Genomic DNA, 19,722 nt, shown 5'->3' with positions numbered 1-19,722 from the left:
GAGCTTTCGAGAGCGTCAGCTCTCTTCTTCAACAGTAATATGACTTTCTGCAACATCTCCTTAAATAGCAGGTTCACGGTATCTCCCCACGTGGTATTTCTCCATGTGGTTTAATCGGCACATGGTCAGAGCCGGAAGCGGAAATATCTCGGGTACGTGGCAAATAAAATCGTTCATCCGAACTTAATACAATTGTTTCAAAAATAAGATGAATACGCATGCCTCTATCTCTATTCATGGTATTCTTACTGGATGAACCAATCCATAAACCCTCGAGCCATTTACGCTCCCAGTATCCGTGTTCACGATCCAAAATAATAGCGTCCTCCGGCGAGATTTGATGCTGCTTCTCCCAAAAATGTTCGGCCACGGCAGACTTACTGTAATCAGCGGTATGGCATTTAAATGTTCCCCCAGACGATCCCTAAGCCGCCGTTTTGTTTCCCCCACAATCCGGGCATTCTATTCTATAAATAACTCCGCTACTGAGATCTTTTGGTATACGGTCTTTGACCTGAGACACAGCTGTGCACAGCCTCTGCCCAGGAAGCTCTACACAGCGTGTCTTATATCCCCGTAAAATTCTTGCCAGATGCTCAGTAAGGCCCGGATAGTAGGGGATGTATGCGGTGGCTACCGGGACGAACGACTCCCTACGCTCAGACACCCCTCTACTATATCTATCCAGGATCCTCTGGGGGGTATCCGCACTTTCTAAGTTCTGCCGTGACACGATTAATTTCTTTTCGTGTGCACAGCACTTTTAGAATCTCTCAACAAAACTTCCAGTACTGCTGATGGGCCAAATAGAGTCTGCTATATAATGTTAAAAAATACTAAATAACAAAGCAATAAGATCCCTTTTAAAATTCTACAATGCAATATTTTTAGAAAATAGTTATCTGAACTCTTGGTGTCACTCAATTGTCCTAGCTTTCCCGAAACCAGGGAAGGATCATACTTCGCATATCATCATCATCAGCCATTTTCAATCCACTGCAGGATGAAGGCCTCTCCAGCAACTTTCCAGTTCCTTCTGTTTTGAGCACTGACCATCCATTTACTACTCAAAAACTCATGAATTTCATCTATCCATCTCCGCCTTTGTCTTCCAGATTTTCTTCTAGCTCCTCTTGGGTACCATTCTGTTATTTTCTTAGTCCATCTGTCATCATGTCTTCGAGCTATGTGTCCTGCCCAAGACCATTTTAGTTCTTTAGTTTTGATAAGAATGTCCTTTACTTGAGTTTGCTGCCTAATCCATGTGTTTCTCTTCTTATCTAACAGTCTGATTCCCAATATAATTCGTTCCATTCATCGCTGTGTAGTTCTTAGCTTCTCTTCCATTCTTTTGGTGAGTGCCCAAGTTTCACTTCCATAAGTCATGGTGGGGAGTATACATTGATTCATTATTTTACGTTTCAGACAAACTGGGATATTGCTCTTCAGTATGTGACTATATTTCCTGAATGCTATCCATCCAAAATTTATTCTTCTCTTGACTTCCAGCCATTTATCATTATTACAGCTAATACCTTGTCCCAGATAAGTATATGACTCCACCTTTTCAATTACTGCTCCTTCAATCATTATTTCCCTTTCCATGCATACTTGTTCATCATTACTTTTGTTTTAGCCATATTCATCTTTAGTCCAAAATCCCTACTAACTGTGCATAACTGATTAAGATTTTCCTCTAATTCTTTGGGATCGTGGGTTATGACCACAATGTCATCTGCAAATCGTAAATGGTTTAGGTACTTTCCGTTCACATTGACTCCTTTCTGCGACCAGTCTAATCTTCTGAAAGCTTCCTCAAGGGCAGCAGTAAACAGCTTCGGAAATATTGTGTCTCCTTGTCGAACTCCTTTCTCGATTTTAAATTTCCTACTGTCTTTGTCTAGTCTAATAAAGGATGTAGCACTCTCATATATTTTCTTCAAAATCATAATATATGGAGTATCTATGCCTTGTCTTTCCAGTGCCCGAAACATTGCCTTATGCTGTATGGAGTCAAATGCCTTTTCATAATCCACAAATGCCAGGCATAATGGTGTTTTATATTCATTTGCTTTCTCCATTAGCTGTGATATTACGTGAAGGTGATCCATAGTTGAGAATCCTGTCCTAAAGCCAGCTTGCTCTTTCGGTTGATTCTCATCAAGTATTCTTTCTAATCTGTTAGTAATGACCCTTGTGAACAACTTGTAGATATGGGATAACAAGCTAATTGGTCTATAATTTCCAATTTCTGATTTATCTCCTTTCTTATGCAGCAAAACTATGATTGCATTATTCCACTGCTTAGGCATCACACCTATTCCTCACACCATCACACCTTAGGCATCACATCATACTTCGCATAATTACAGGCCAATTTCACTGACTAACTGTTTAGGCAAAGTCCTAGAAAAAATGGTACACAGGCGTCTAACGTAGTTTCTGGAAACCAACAATCTGCTGAACAGAAATCAATAGGGGTTTCGGAAGAATCACTCAACCTTAGATGTGATGATGATCAAAGCAGAAGCAAACATCTGCAATGTTTGCTTAAGGAGACAGTACCTGGTCGTGGGTAATCTTGATATTGAGAAAGCCTTTGACACTACATGGCGATATGGTATCCTTCAGGATCTCCTTTCTTTTGGATTGAGGGGGGGGGCAGTTACCCCAATTTATAGAAAACCTTCTACACTGCAGAATGTTTCAAGTCAGAATTATGAACAGTTTATCCAAATCATTTGAAGAAGAAGAGGGTGTACCACAGGATTCCATTCTAAATGCAACATTATTCACAATAAGAATTACTAATATGACATGAGGCATACCAAAAACAGTTGAATCATACATGCTTGCTGACAACCTCATTATCTCTTGTCAGTCACTACTGTGAATGCCATTGAAAGGCAACTTCAACTGTTCATAGTCAAAATAGAATCGTGGGTGCAACGGAATGGTTATTCCTTAGCATAAAATAAATCAACTGTAATTCATTTCTGTAAAATACGTAAACTATGTCCGGATCCTGAAATATATTTAAAAAATAACCTCTTTCCTCTTACCAACAATTTTCTTTTATTGGGTTTATATATGGACAATAAACTGAATTTTTCCAATCATATAGCCTACCTTAGAACAGTCTGTCTAAAGAAATTGAACATTTTAAGAGCTGTCTCCGCTAACTTTTGGGATGCTGATAGACACTCCCTATCACATTTCTATAGAACTTTAATTTGGTCATGCTTAGATTATGGATCACCTCTGTATGACTCCGCAAGGAACAGTTCCTTGTTGCATCTAAATAGTGCTCTAAAGATAGCCGTAGGAGCCTTCAGAACATCTCCGATCCACAGCCTGTATTGAGGCAAAATAACCCCATTGCACCTCAGGCAAAAAAATTTTCTTTGTTAACTATGCTGCAAAAATTAAAAGTATCCCAACTGGGAATACCTGTTTGATCCTCAATATGTAATGTTATACCGTAATAAACCTAATGAAAACCACTCTGCAGATCTTTGAGTGCAAGAGATCATGAGCAGTTGGAATATTAACTTTCAGCACATCCTTGATGACTATGCTTCTGAACATCCCAGGATTCAGTTCTCACCTCGTGATACTTTCTTTCTGAGAGGGGGAAAAGACTCCCTGCCAAACAACTTACAACAACTACATGAAGCCCACATCTATAAAAACTCAGAGAAACTACTTATTTACACTGACAGCTCCAAAACACATGAAGCCATAGATGCTGCAGCAATTTCTTCTACCTTGTCATTATCTGTATCTTTTCCTACCGATTGTAGTATCTATACTGCAGAATTACAGTCCATTCCTGTTATTTGGGACTAGTGCATTTTAGCCCTATTAAGCGGCTGCCCCAATTATCCAAAGTTTCACGTAAATAGTTAAAAATACAATATATCCCCCCCCCCCATCTTTTACAATTGATTCACTATACAATCAAATCACGTTACGACGAACTCACCATAGTAAAGTACTGTTCACTATACGATGTGCAGTAAGCGCCGGTCATTGCGATCACGCTTGTGAATTGAATTTTAATTCTATTAAAATTCAATTCACAAGCGTGATCACAAGGAATATTATCCACAGGCTATAAAAGCAAAGACATATTAAGCACAAATTTGCCCTTTATTACCTTACCAATTAAAAAATTAAAATATATGTGATAATCGGAATAATTAATATGTACTGTAATTATATACATACTAACTAGTTGACATTTCTGTTCACTGACATTTGTGGGTGGGGGTTAAAATTTAAAACAGTAAAAAGGTAAGCAATGAATAACAAAGAACACGGCACACACAAATTGCAAGTAACACGATGTGCGCAAGTGAGAACGGAGTAAGGAGTTACAAAGCTTTAAAAATAGGAATGAAGAAAAGATCAGAAAATTAATTTTTTTATATGATTGAAGATTTCATGGAAGTGTAAACACATTTCACCATAATAACCCACAGAATTCCAGCTGTCATTATTATCACAAATTCAGTAAGATCGAGTTTACTGTCCATTTATGATAGATTGCACTAACAGAAAAGCCCAATAAAGATGTGACAGCTAATTGTTTTATGGTTGTGACCTCCAGAATTTCGACCGAACCATGTGGTACCGTCGGAGACAATTGTAGACAATCGGAGACAATCTCCAGTGCTGCGGTCTCCTGCCTCAATTAAATGGCATGCTGTCCCAGTTAAGCGAAGTAAACCTGGCTATTTTCTCCATTGGTTTCTGTTTTTTTAAGATTTGCCCCGATTAACCGGTGGCCCAAATAACCAGAATCCACTGTATATGCAATAAAACTGGCCCTAGATATAATATAAGCAAGCAGCATTTCAAGCAAGCTCTGATATACACTAACTCCTTGAGTGCGGTCATCGCCATTCAGTCTGTTATTACTTCTCCCCACCATCCCATTCTGAAAGGTGCCTCCGTAGCCAGGTGGGAAGGAGCAGCAGTGCGTAGAACACGCTTCTTGATTAGACCGGGGTTCGAGCCCGTCACCACCAAATACGGAGGATGCGGAAAGGTCAGGGAATGACCACCGCCTATCCCAGAGCAATATGGCCTTAGTTGCTAATGCTCCTAAAAACCAAATAACAAACAACAAACAATCCCATTCTGAAACGCATGCAATACAGACTGTATCAGTATCAAACATCCAACCGGATAGTTACCTTCTGCTGCATCCCTGGTCATGTCGGCATCCCAGGAAATGAAAGTGATTATCATGCTGCTAAACATCCTGACAGTGGATCATTCTGCCATCTGAAAGTCCCACACGCACACTGATTATAAATTCACTGTTAAAACCGCATGTAGGACTCAATGGTCAGAGCTGTAGCAAACTCAAGTCAAACATAAACTCCGGATTAAAAATAAAGAACCTCTACTTAACTTCTAGTTTCAGGAGAAGCAGGTGAGAAGAAGTAATTTTAGCAAGGCTTCGAATTAATCATCCTTATACAACTCATCTCTTCTTGTTTATGGGAGAGAATCCTCCTCAATATCCCATCTGTCAAACCCAACTAACAAACATATTCTAATAAATTCTCTCAGTACTCAAGTATCCGAAAATTCAGTTTTTATTCTCTGTCCAATTTGCAATGCCCTTTAACTTTATTACACATACTTGGCAAAAATGCAAATTTTGAAGAACTGTTTCAATATTTGAAACATAAATTTATATAACCATCTCTGAAAGCCATGATATTAAAAGTTTGTCACAAGAAAATCATGAACAGGCACAATATGGCCCAGGATGCCCTTGTGCCAGAAATCCTCAATTACAACCACAACGGGTCAAACAACTCTTTCGTCTGAGAATTTTCACTAGAAAGTGCCTACTGTGTGATGAGAGATCATTCAGTCTTGAAACATAGCACACTGCTATGTTTCAGGTGTGTTATATAAATATATAACACACTTGAGTTGTATAACTGAAGTATGTTATATAAATAAATAGCAGATTAACATTTTGAAGATGCTATTTTTTTTTTAAAGTAATGCATTACCAGGGTAACTTTTTTTCCCCTGCTCTGAGCACGAAAACATTGCATTCATTATGAAGTCTACATTCTGCTTGCCACAAAATAATGAAATAAATAAAATAAGAAAAGATGAGTGAATGAACAAAGTAGATATACTTTTCATCATTATTTCAGGATAGTTGTTAAAAATGTGATAAGGGTCTTTTTGTTTTTTATTTTGTACATGCCAGTTAGTATTAGTATTTAGTATTAGTAACAGCCGCATGGTGCAAGAAAGCCTATGGCTTATGCTGCACCAGCCAAAAAAAAAAAAATAAAATAAAAAATCAGAACAAAACAATGATAAAAACAAAAAATAAATAAATGAATAGATAAATAAAATAAATAACTAATTAATAATAATTAATAAATAAAATTAATAAACAATAAATAAATAAAAAGGAAATTAAACCTATCATCCTATGCGCTTCCCTTACCTGAAAGTACTATCCAGATGACCTTTGAATTTCCCCAAACTGTCAGCCTCTACCACCCATGAAGGCAACTTATTCCAGTAATTTATAACTCGCTGGCTAAAATAAAACTTCCTGCAGTCCAATCTAAACATTTCCCCCCGTAACTTGAATTTATGTCCCCTAGTTCTAGCATCATTTATAATCTTGAAAATTTCCTCCTCATTCATTTTACTGATGCCTCTCAGAGCCTTAAACACCTCAATCAAATCTCCTCTAACGTGTCTAGTTTCCAAACTCTGCAACCCACATATTCGAGGTCTTTCATCATAAGGACGCCCTTTTGCCGATCTCACTAGGCGAGTTACTCTTCTTTGCGCCCTTTCAAGAAGCTCGATGTCTTTCTTTAGGTGCGGTCTCCATACTTGAACACAGTATTCCAAGTGTGGTCTAACATAAGCCGTATATAATGGGATTATCACGTCCCTATCTCTACTTGCAAAAGTTCGATAGATCATTGATAGGACACCATGGGCCTTTCTTGCAACCTGTTTACAATGATCAGAGAATTTCATGTCTGACCGTATCTTAACACCCAAGTCCCTTTCCTCCAGTACTGGGTTTAGTTGAACTCCACCAAGTGAATAAGTTATTTTGGGATTACTGTTTCCCAGGTGTTAATACCTTACACTTTGTTGGATTAAAGCACAGCTGCCATTTTTCTGACCATTCCTGAAGTCTATCTAGGTCTCTCTGAAGAAGCTCAGCTTGACAGTGATCATTAACTACTCTACCAATTTTAACATCAGATATATTATTCTGTAATATATCTGACAGATATATAATAGTTGACAGATATATTATTCTATAACTTCACTATATGCTTTCTGTTATTCAGTTTTCTATACCTGTAATGGTGCTGCAATACATTCTTTCCATTGGAGGTCCATAAGTTCTACAAAGCAGAAATAATTGCTAGAAACCACATCTGCAGAATAAGGAGGCTGATGACGATTTGAAATATTTAGTCATCCTCCTTATTCTGCAGATCTGGTTTCTAGTGCAATGTCTGCCAACAGTGGACTCTTATGACAGTATTACCTGATGAAAAAGGTAACCATACTTCCTTTTCTGCATAATGTTGATAGTTTCACTATTCAGTTTGGTCTGCAGTTGCAGTTGCCTCTAATCAGATGTCATTGCAATTGAGAATACTGGCCTATAGCTGTAGCTGCATTCTCTAGGCAGCACAGAATTTTCTTCCTGGTGATGTGTTTTCCAGATTGTGCTTTAATGCTTTGATTCTGGATCAAAGTGATATGTCCACATGTCAGCCACAGTGATAACTGTGAAAGAAAGGAAGTGTTCCAGATTCCACATCTTTCTCCAAAAGATCTTCTGATATCTTCATGCAATAGTTTCTTCAAATCTAGAAAATGATCAGGATCTAGAAAATTTGGGCAGATGGGCTGAGAAGTGGCAACTGAAGTTTAACCTTGACAAATGCAAAGTACTGTATATGGGTAGAAGTAACCCCAGAGAAATGTACCAACTGTGTGGTACTACACTTAAGATGGTAGAAAATGAAAAAGACCTGGGAGTAATTGTGCAGTCAGATATGAAGTTTTCTGAGCAATGCAGACGGGTTGCCAGGGCAGGGCATGGGGTTTTGTCAATGATATATAGGAATTTTGCTAGCAGGGAAAAGGTGATTGTCCTTCTGTATAAGGCAATGGTCAGGCCACACCTTAGTACTGTGTACAGGTCTGGAGGCCTCATTTTAGGAAGGATGTAGATTTTCTTGAGCATGTACAGAGAAAGGCAACAAGATTGGTGAGGGGAATGAAGGGATCCTCTTACCAAGAGATGCTTAAGTTCTGTAAATTGCAGTGGCTGGAGACTAGGCACCTGCAAGGTGATCTGATTGAGGTGTATAAGGCCTTGAATAGGTTGAACACGCTGAATTCTGATGGGATTCTTTCACTTGTTTGGATTATGAACCTAAGAGGGCATAAATCCAAATTAAGGAAAGACATATGTAGAATAGATGTGCGAAAATTTGCCTTTAGCCAGCGGGTGGTTAATTGCTGGAACAAAGTTCCATCTGTCGTTGTTGAAGTTGATAGGTTAAATAAATTTAAGGTGGAACTAGAGAAACATTTAGAGAGAGAATTGTTTTGTAAAATTTTTTTTTTTTTTTTTTTGGCTGATGCTGCATAAGCTAATACACTTGCTTTCTTGCGTCACGTGCCACTACTACTACTACTTTGTGCACCGTTTTGGAGCTTATTGGCTCCTCATCAGTGGGTTGGAAGGTACCCTGGTGTTGCAATGAAGACAATCCAGTTGCAAAGTAGTGGGTTTATAACTTGCAACTGGGTTGCCATCATTGCAACACCATGGTACCTGCTCTCCCACTGATGACTCCGAAATGGTGCTGTATGGGTGATGGTATCTGCTAAGAATAAGTAACAATTGTCTTCTCCTGTGGTGAAGCGTTACTTATTCAAGGTAGTGCAATATCATGGCAACTCGTTGTGAAACTATTCATAATATGAGATATTGTGAATAGTTTAATGATGCCAATTTATAAATACTTAAGTAGTGTTGGCTATGTACTGAAATGATGCAATTGCACTAACTTGTACATTAGTAAATTTAATTATCAATACTACACTACCTAAAAAAAAAAAAAAAAAAAAAAGAGTAAACTGCAGCCATTATCAACCCACTGCAGGATGGAAGCCTCCTCAACAATTCATGCTGAGGGAAATGGACCATAATCTGCCACGCTGGTCCAGTGCAGGTTGCCAGATTGACCATATTTAGCAGTCAGAGGCTTGAACTCTGGTCTACTCAAAGAACATGTGCTACTGAACTCCCACTCCTGACCACTCGACTAGGGAGGCCGTTATCTAATCTACACTATCTAATAGACTCCTGATTGCAGTGATAAGTTATATGCTATCTAGTTATCTTATATCTAACTATTTTCCACAATTAAAAATTTCAATTCTCCACCACTCACTCTATACCAGTGACTCCATTATTTTCCTTGAACAGAAGTTAGACTAACAGGTCTGTAATTACACATGTCACCCTTTGATCCCTCTTTGTGAATTGGGGACACATTTGCATATCTCCAGTCCACGGGGATTTCCCCAAGTTCAAGGAAGCTTTCATAATTGTGGCTAAGGGTTTGCTTACTTCCTTTGCTGCTTCCTTTAATATAACTGAATTGACTCCATCCACCCCAGGTTCCTTTCTTGTGTTCAATTTCAATAATTTCTCCTCCGCTATGCTCTCATTTATTACTAAATCATGTAGATACAAAATACTCATTCAGTTTGTCATCTACCTCAGCAGGTTCATCAACAATTGGACGGTCGATATCAAGTGGACCAATCTGATTCATCCCCTTCCTTGTAGGGTTTTACATTACATAAATAAATCGTTACTGTTTTTCTTTGCATTGTTTTCCAACTATTTCATAATTTGCCTTTGCTTGCATTTTGGCTAACATCCTTTGTGACGTGGTTATACACTATCTTATATCTATCGTAGGCATATGTGTTGCCTGAAAATTTTTATGCATTCCATGCATTTTTCTCTCTGCCATGAGTCTCATTAACTCATCTGACTTTCATTTAGGCATAAACCTCCAACAGTATTTAAAAAAAATTTCTTTGTTAGTATGAAAAGCCTAGTAGCTTTCAAGATTAATTCCTTGAATGCTCCCATTTAGAATTTCCTGTTGGTAATATCCTTGTTCAAAAATCTGAGACCATTGTAGTCACCTTTACGAAAGCAAAAATCCTTCCCTTTACCCCTGATGATAGTTGCATCTTTAAGTAAATCCCAGGCACCTCCTTAGCCAGGTGGGCAGGAGCAGCAGTGCGTAGCACACGCTTCTTGATTAAACTTGGGATTTACGACATCCTGATTAGACCTGGGTTCGAGCCCATGACCACGAAATTCGGAGGATGCAGAGAGGTCAGGGAATGACCACAGCATATTCCCGGATCAATATGGCCTTAGTTGTTAATGCTCCTAAAAAAAAAAAAAAAAAATGTAAATACCACATCAGCACACTGTAATCACTGCCACCTAGTTGTTCCTTTGTCTGCAGGTTCTTAATGCATGAAGAATCACTGCTGTTAATCAGATCAGGATGAATCTGATTGGTCCACTTGATATTGATGGTTCAACTGTTTATGATCCTGCTCAGAAAGCAAACAAACTTCAGTTTGTTATCTGGGTATTTTGCATCTACATACACACATGAGGAGTTATTAAGGTATGAAAATGCCAGAAGGTTATAAAATTGTAGCAGGGTACTTAATGATTTTGTAATAATTGAGAGCAAAGTGGAGGAGAAATTGCTGAAATTAAACATAAGAAAGGCACCTGGGGTGGATGGGATCTATCCATTTATATTGAAGGAGGTGGCAAAGGAAGTAAGCTAACCCTTAACCATAATTATGAGAACATCCTTGGACTCGGGGGAGGTCCCCATGGACTGTAGATGTGCAAATGTTTCCCCAATTCACAACGGGGGGTTTAAGGGTGACAAGAGTAGTTACAGACTAGTTAGTTTAACTTCTGTTCCAGGTAAAATAATGGAGTCACTGGTTAAAGATGCATTGCAGGATCATCTAGACAAGACTGCAGCAATAATTCAGACACAGCATCGGTTTGTTAAGGGAAAGTCTTGTCTGACAAATTTGATAGGATATTATGATGTGGTTACAAAGGAACTGGATGCAAAAAATAATTTTGATATCATATACTTGGATTTCAGGAAAGCTTTTGACACTGTTGCTAATGGAAGACTACTATACAAATTGGAGCAGAATGATTAAGGGTAAGTTGCTACAATGGATAAAAGGATGGTTAAGTGGGAGAAGACAGAGAGTGGTAATCATTGAGTGCAGCTCTTCGTGGACTAATGTTATTAGTGGAGTCCCACTGGGTTCGGTGTCGGGTCCACTGTTGTTTTGTATATTTATCAATGATATTGATCAGGCTTAGTGCAAAGTTTGCAGATGATACAAAGGTTGGTAGGGTTTGTTAATGACAGTAATGGCAGTATGCTACTGCAACAGGATCTAGAAAATTTGGGCAGATGGGCTGAGAAGTGGCAACTGAAGTTTAACCTTGACAAATGCAAAGTACTGTTTATATGGGTAGAAGTAACCCAAAGAAACATACCAACTGTGTGGTACTACACTTAAGGTGGTAAAATTGAAAAAAGACCTGGGAGTAATTGTGCAGTCATATATGAAGTTTTCTGAGCAATGCAGATGGGCTGCCAGGGCAGGTCATGGGGTTTTGTCAATAATATATAGGAATTTTGCTAGCAGGGAGAAGGAGGTGATTGTCTCTCTGTATAAGGCAATGGTCAGGCACACCTTAGTACTGCGTACAGGTCTAGAGGCCTCATTTTAGGAAGGATGTAGATTTATTTGAGCGTGTACAGAGAAGGGCAACGTGATTGGTGAGGGAAATGAAGGGATCCTCTTACCAGGAGAGGCTTAATTTCTGCAAATTGCAGTGGTTGGAGACTAGGCACCTGTGTGGTAATCTGAATTGAGGTGTATAAGGTATTGAATGGGGTGAGCACACTGAATTCTGATGAGATTCTTCCATTTGCTCAGATTATGAACCTAAGGGGACATAAATTCAAATTATGGAAAGACAGATGTAGAATAGATGTGCAGAAATTTGTCTTTAGCCAGCGGGTGGTTAATTGCTGGAACAAACTTCCATCTGTCGTTGTGGAAGTTGATAGGTTAAATAAATTTAAGGAGGAACTGGACAAACATTTAAAGGGAATGGTTGTGTGAAAAAAATTTTTTTTTTTTTTTTTTTTGGCTGATGCTGTATAAGCTCATACACTTGCTTCACATGAACCTACTACTACTACCACCACCACTACTATTACTCCACCTGGTTTCCTCTTGATCATGCTGCTATATAAAACAATTATCCAGAAAATTCTTGCTAGTGTGTGAGTGACCAACCCACAAGTTCCAGTCAATATCTGGGAAGTTAAAATACACTATTATAAGAAATTTTGATTTACTAGCCCACTATTCTTCTATATTGTTTTACGTTATAACTTAGCTATCAATTTACGCTATACCATAACGATCACAATGTTAAATTAGTTATTTCCTCAGAATTATTTATTACAATTAAAACCCTACTATTCTTCTACTCTACTTGTTACTGTACAATATTCTCTTCACAAACACGAATAAGTTAGCGGTGTGAGTAGAATTGTAACTTACAAAGTTACTAGCTAAATCTAAGAAATAATCTAATGAATGCTACTGAGCATATATAATCTATTTGTAAAACACAAATTAATACATTAACTAATCAAAAATAAGATAAAATTTCAAGGAAAACTTATCCATTTGGAGCAGCTATTGAAGTCTGTCTTCTCGAAGCGACACCTACCGACTAATTCAGTTTCTGTACTGTCACTCAGTTTTGCTAATGACAGGCTTTCCATGCTGATCCTGAATTGCAAAAAAAAGCAATACTCCAATCCCACTTGTTGCTGCCATTAGATTTCTTGGAATGATATTAGACAGGGAGCTGAACTTTCAAGCTCACATCACTCATTTAAGAACTACATTTCTAAAGAATTTGAATATACTTCAATCAATGTCATGGGGATCTGATTGATATACTCTATTGCATCTTTGCGCCTAGATTATGGTTGTCCATTATATGACTCTGCCTTGAACACTGCTTTACATTGTCTAAATGTCATGAAGCACAGTGCTCTGAGGACTGCATTTGGTGCTTTCAGGACTTCTCCAATGCAAATTCTTTATATTGAAATTCATGATCCCCCATTCCTTCTTAGCAGAAAAACATTATTGCTTCAATGCGCTGCTAAGATCCAGAGTCTTCCATTGCATCCTAGTTGGGATTACCTTTACCATACTGTGGGATTTCTTCTATGATAGTAAACCAAATGAAAATAGACCTGCTCCACTCAGGATCAAAGAGCTTGTTCAGATTTGGAATATTGATTTAAGTTCCCCCTTATTCATATGTTTCTCCTTCTCATGATATTCATTTTCTGGAGTGAAAGAAGAATACTGTACGCCCCATGCCTAAAATCTATACTGATGGATCCAAAACTACCAGTACGGTTGGTACTGCTGAAGTTTTTCCTTCTCTTATGGGGGTGCAGCCTCACTATCATTAGCCTGCAGCATCTTCATGGCTGAATTATATGCAATCAAATTAGCACTTAGCACTCACTTGCAATAATTTACCCAGAATTTCTCCGCATTGTCTCTGCCATAAGGAAGAATTTCTTATCCTATCTTGAAATACATTCATTCTCAGCTATTTTCATGATCAGTCAACCAGTTTTTGCTGGATCCCTGCCCATTCTGCCATCCCAGGAAATGAAAGTGACAAACTCATTGCTAATCAACCGCAACCTACTCTCTAACAACATCCTCAGGTTCTTTACAATGACTATAAGCCTGTCATTCAGAAAGCATGTTACAACAACTAGTCACAGATATGGAAAAGAAATGTTAACAGCAAACTTTACCATGTAACACAAGAACCAAAGCTGTGGCTCTCAAGCTTCCAATGAAATAGACGAGAGGAAGTAGTATTGCCAAGACTCAGAATTGGGCCCACTCATCATACCTATCTCTTCCTGTTACTGGGAGAAGGCCCACCCCAGTGCTCATCCTGTCTCAGTCAGTTTACAGTCGGGCATTTTCTATTTGATTATCCCTTATATTGAATCATCAGGTTAGTCTGTCTCTAGGCGGAACGTCTCCCATGAATTCACTCATTCTGAGAAATGATGCAAACATAGAAGAACTTTTAATCTGTTTAAAATGTATTGGTCTATATCAGGAGCATTTTGAGTAAATAAACTGTGAACAGACACACTTTGGCCTCAAGTAGCCCTTGTGTTGTTAAATCCAATACCAACAACAGCTTTGCCCATAATCACTTTTCATTTCAGCACACCCTCTGATCAGTAATCCAGAAGCAATTGCTAAAAGAATATCATTGAATTTAGGGTTACCATAAATTCAACATACTTCCTCCCAACAAGACCAGATACAATAGATGCCCTCTTATCTAATGTGATTGGGACCAATAGTTGGTTAGCTAACTTTTTGTTAAGTAGAGGAATCATAAAAAAATGATTATGAATAGCTTAAGAATTTTATTTTTACTTAAAACATATATCTGCAATTTCTTCTGTTATATGATGAAATTTATGAAGTTTTGTACTTAGTCCCGCTACTTTTTTTATAAACGTAATATTGACTGTTAAATCACACTGTTGTTCACTGTAATGTCAAGCTGTATCTAGGGTGTTTTCCAACAAATTGTCACCAGTTTGTTGGTAAACATGAACTAATCCTAGAGTTTTTAAAAATATAAATTGTTAATTTTTAACGGGTTACAACCATTTACAAAATCAACCCTTGGATAGATTCTGCATTATTCAAAGAATTGAAGAAAACAAACATTTGAAAATTGGCTCTTCTCTTTCTGGATAACATTTCTTCATTTTTTTTTCTTCATTTCTTCAATGTTACATTCATTCCATATTTTTTGCAATGAATGTAACATCTTTGGTGCAACCTATAGATATAAGGAGGTTCTTGAAGGTAAATCCATTTGTAATTAATCTGTACCTTAAAGAAACTGATAAAAATAAACTTACCTGAAAAAGTTGTTCTCTTTCTGGATAATTCTCCTTCACATCCTAATTTGAGGAACTCAAAAAAGGCCATGTTTTTACCACTGAATGTCACATCGCCAATGCAGCTTATGGATCAAGAAGTTCTAGAATTTTTAATGAAGTGACATAGGTAAAAGTTTTTAAAATAAATTATCAAAAAAATAAAAGATGTGAATATACAAGGTGTGGCGATGAAGTTCTCAGACTGGTGCAGTAAATAGAACACAAAATAAAGGAGCTCAAACTGGCTTTATTTTTATTCAAAGTAATCATTTCCTGGAAGTCTATGTAATATGTATACAACATTGACTCTCCCCTTCATGTTCTTCTGAATCATTTGTCATAAAACTTGATCATCATTGTCTTGAACCTTTGTAAACAAAATGTTTTGGGCCTTGGTGATGATTTTGAAGTCCATTGTATGCTATAGCACATCATCTTTACCATGTACTGTAACACCCAACACTCATCTTCAGTGACAATTTAATGTGGAAAATTAAGATTGTCTTGACAAGTCTGGATGAAATATTTACATAATGACACTCTTCATTGCTCATCAGTAAGGCTGTGTGGAACAAATTTTTCATAGACCTTTCTTTTTCCTAAATCCTTGTGCATAATTTGATGAATCATCTCCTTATTCATAACCAATTCATCAGCCATCATTCTGAGAGTTAAACAATGACGATCTATTGGCAAAATTTTCCCAAATTTTTGCAACTATTCTCATTTCGAGTGGAAAACTTCAAGGAGTAGACAGATACGCACTTCTTGGGTCATTGCAAACATCCTCCCATCTATCTTAGACTTGTACCATTCACACATGCTAGTACAGCATAATTTTTCATCACCATAATTTTTACATTTTATATGTTTCTTTTGTAGATTTTCCCAGTTTAAAATAAAATTTGATATTCATTCATTGCTCCATTACAGACGCCTCCGTAGCCAGGTGGGCAGGAGTGGCAGTGCGTAGCACATGCTTCTTCATTAGACCAGGGTTCGAGCCCGTGACCACCAAATACAGAGGATGCAGAAAGGTCAGGGAATGACCACCACATATCCTCAGAGCAATATGGCCTTAGTTGCCAATGCTCCTAAAAACTAAATAACAACAACAACAGCTCCATTACAAATTCTTGACTTGGAATGTTAATGCTACTGATGAAATTTTTTGTTACTTACAACCTGTTAGATTACTGGACAATCTCTGTGCCTTCCCCTGGTTGGGGAAGTTTGGACTACAACGTACCACTTCCATTTATTTTCAAATTCGTTGTTTTTTAACATGATATTTCAATACAGAATTCATCTGATTTTCATTTGAGTCTGTTAAATGCTAAAAAACATGCTAAAAAATCTCCCATCCCTTCTGTTTTCAATCTGTGCATTGCAAATCTACCGATTTTTGTAGATTCACAATACAATACAATAAATGAAAAAATCTATAGATGCTAATATCTACAAATTTTTACATAATTAAATATTAAAATGTTTTATAGGCTACTTTATTTCTTACTCTAAAAGATTTTTCTCAGTGATAAACATGTAGACTTGTATATTGATAATTCCATTTTTATTCATTTATATGTTGGTTTTGCTACTTGTATTAAGATCCCTCTGTAAAAATAATCCATATTTTATCATTATAGTATTTATCTACAGCAGATGAAAGATTAAGGTGGCAAGCCAATGCTTTACCTTCAGATGACTTATGTACAGAAAATGCTATAATGCTAAAGCGGTTTAACCGCTATCCTCTCATCATAGATCCCTCAGGACAAGCAACAGAATACATAATGAATGAATATAAGGAACGCAAAATTACCAAAACCAGGTTAGCTTACCTTTGTATTTCCTATAATTTGAAGTCTCAAGTCCATTATTTCTTTCTCCCTTAATTTATCTTTTGCTTTATTTTACCATATTTTCTTTTAAGTTTTTCTGGATAGTTTCCACAGTTCAGCATGTTTACTTTGAAATGGAGCATCTACATCCAGTGAATAATTTGTATTAAAGTAAATTCACACAATTGTATTCTCTCATGTTAAGTTGTTAAATCTGTCACGTTAAATTGTCTTCTTCGTGTTCTGTCATCATACACTTGATCTCATTGAAATAACACACTATCTATTCTCGTTTTTGCTTCTCGAGGTCTGGATAATTACGTCTGCCCACATCACTTTGTAATGTGGGCAGACTATCCAGTAAAACGTAAAAGAAAATATGGTAAAATAAACCGAAAATAAGTTAAGGGAGAAAGAAATACAATATGGGATACGTGTTCACTGTGCCAAAGATATGTAACATTCTATGGACATATAGCAGAGGATGCACATATCCAAGACAGTCCTTTAGACTACATTTTATATATGTTAACTTTCACTGAGATGTTAGTAGTTCACTAGCCGGAGAAAAGCTTAGTCTTCTCAATATTCCTTACACTATTTATTCCCATATTTTTGGCATAATCTATTGTTTGTTCTGTTTGAGATTGGATGGTTATTTTGGATGTTTTCTGGTGCATCAACTGCTTTGGTTATAATGCACCAATTTGTATGAGAAATGATCAGTAAATTACCCTCATAGAAATATTCGATTCAAGGATTTGATATTATTTATACATTTATACATTTTGTGTGTATGTAAAATCATTTACATACACACAAAACTCTTAATATTGACCAACCCCCAAGGGAATGAGAAATGATTGCTACTACAAAACGTTTTAGCAACAACTGACAAACTGAATTTACATAAATTATTATTTATTTATTTTAAATTTATGTTAATTCAGCTTGTCAGTCAACACTAGAAAGATTTGTGATATGCAACTTGAAGCTGAAGGCCTGTTTTCCAATGGCTGCTATCGAAAGTATGTTATTTCAACAATTCATAAAATCAGCAAAAGACCAAACAAAAGTTTGAACGTCAAAATATGATATAATAAAATTCAGAATATTTCCTACAGTATTAAAACAACAAAACAATATTTGTGCGTATGCGCAGTAATTGTTCAGTCATCATCGTCATCAACCATTTTCAATCCACTGCAGGATGAAGGCCTCTCTAGCACCTTTCCAGTTTCTTCTGTTTTGAGCACTGGCCATCCATTTACTACCCAAAAACTCATGCATTTCATCTATCCATCTCCGCCTTTGTCTTCCAGGTTTTCTTCTAGCTCCTCTTGGGTACCATTCTGTTATTTTCTTAGTCCATCTGTCATGTCTTCGAGCTGTGTGTCCTGCCCAAGACCATTTTAGTTCTTTAGTTTTGATAAGAATGTCCTTTACCTGAGTTTGTCCCACAATATAGAATTTAAAACTCCTGTATGAAAGCAAAAAACCTTTTCTTCACCCTGATGGTAATCACATCTCTGAGTAAATCTAACATCAATACACTGTTGATTGCTGCCAATTAGGGGTCCCTTTATCTTCCAATTCTTAATGTATGAATAATCACTGCTTGATAATCAGATCAAAATTATTACTCCCTCTGGTTCCTCACAATGGATAAAAAGAATGCAAAGGAAAACAATAAAAATACTTGTTTACTTATGTAAAATTCTAGAAGGAAGGGGAAGAATCAGATTGGTCCACTTGATATCAGTGGTTTGACTGTTTGAATGCTTGTGGTCACAAAGGAACTGGATGAAAAAAAAATAATTTTGATATCATATACTTGGATTTCAGGAAAGCTTTTGATACTGTTGCATGTGGAAGACTGCTGTATAAATTGGAGCAGTGTTGGTATTAAGGGCAAGTTGCTGCAATGGATAAAAGGATGGTTGAGTTTTTTACCACTCCCTGCAATGGATGTAGGGAGTGGTAATAAATGGACACTGCTCTATGTGGACATGTTATTAGTGGAGTCCCCCAGTTTTCGGTGCTGTGCCCATTGTAATTTTATGTATTTATCAGTGATATTGATGAAGATATATCATGCTTATTGTCCAGATTTGCAGATGATACAGGGTTGTTAATGACAGTAAAGACAATATGCTACTGCAACAGGACCTAGAAAAGTTAGGCAGATGGGCTGAGAAGTGGAAACTGAAGTTTAATATTGATAAATGAAAAGTCTGCATATAGGTAGCAGTAACCCAAATGAAACGTAACAACTTTGTGGTGCTACACTCAGGGAAGTGGAGAATGAAAAAGAACTGGGGATAAATGTGCAGTCAGATATGAAGTTCTCTAAGCAGTGCAGATGAACTGCCAGAGCAGGTCATGGAGTTTTGTCAATGATATTTAAGAATTTGTGCCAGAGACAAGGAGGTGATTATCCCTTGATATAAGGCCACTGCCTTATATCAAGATTAATTTCTGCAAGTTGCAGCATCTATAGACCAGGCACATGCAAGGTGATCTGATTAAGGTGTATAAGACCTTGAATGGTTTGAGCATGCCGAATACTGATGGGATACTTCCGCTTGCTCAGATTAATAACCTGAGGGGCCTAGATTCAAAATGAGGAAAGGCAGCTGTAGAATAGATGTGCAGAAGTTTGC

The 19,722-nt window shown here is 37.2% G+C and overlaps 1 protein-coding gene across 2 annotated transcripts in view; it reads left to right on the top strand.

The window, feature by feature from the left end:
* Dhc64C (dynein heavy chain, cytoplasmic) overlaps positions 1-19,722 on the top strand; it is a 1,460,071-nt gene that overhangs the window by 1,074,125 nt on the left and 366,224 nt on the right. For both annotated transcript variants that reach the window (XM_090376486.1, XM_090376487.1), the window contains exon 67: positions 16,865-17,049. In XM_090376486.1, the coding sequence (XP_090232612.1) occupies positions 16,865-17,049 (185 nt within the window). The remainder of the gene's footprint in view (positions 1-16,864; positions 17,050-19,722) is intronic.

This window comes from Mastigoproctus giganteus, chromosome 6 (genome assembly GCF_048544385.1).
Source record: "Mastigoproctus giganteus isolate SK-2022 chromosome 6, ASM4854438v1, whole genome shotgun sequence".
NCBI lineage: Eukaryota > Metazoa > Arthropoda > Arachnida > Uropygi > Thelyphonidae > Mastigoproctus > Mastigoproctus giganteus.
Note: the sequence above shows the minus strand (reverse complement) of the source record. Positions and strands in the feature narration are given on the sequence as shown.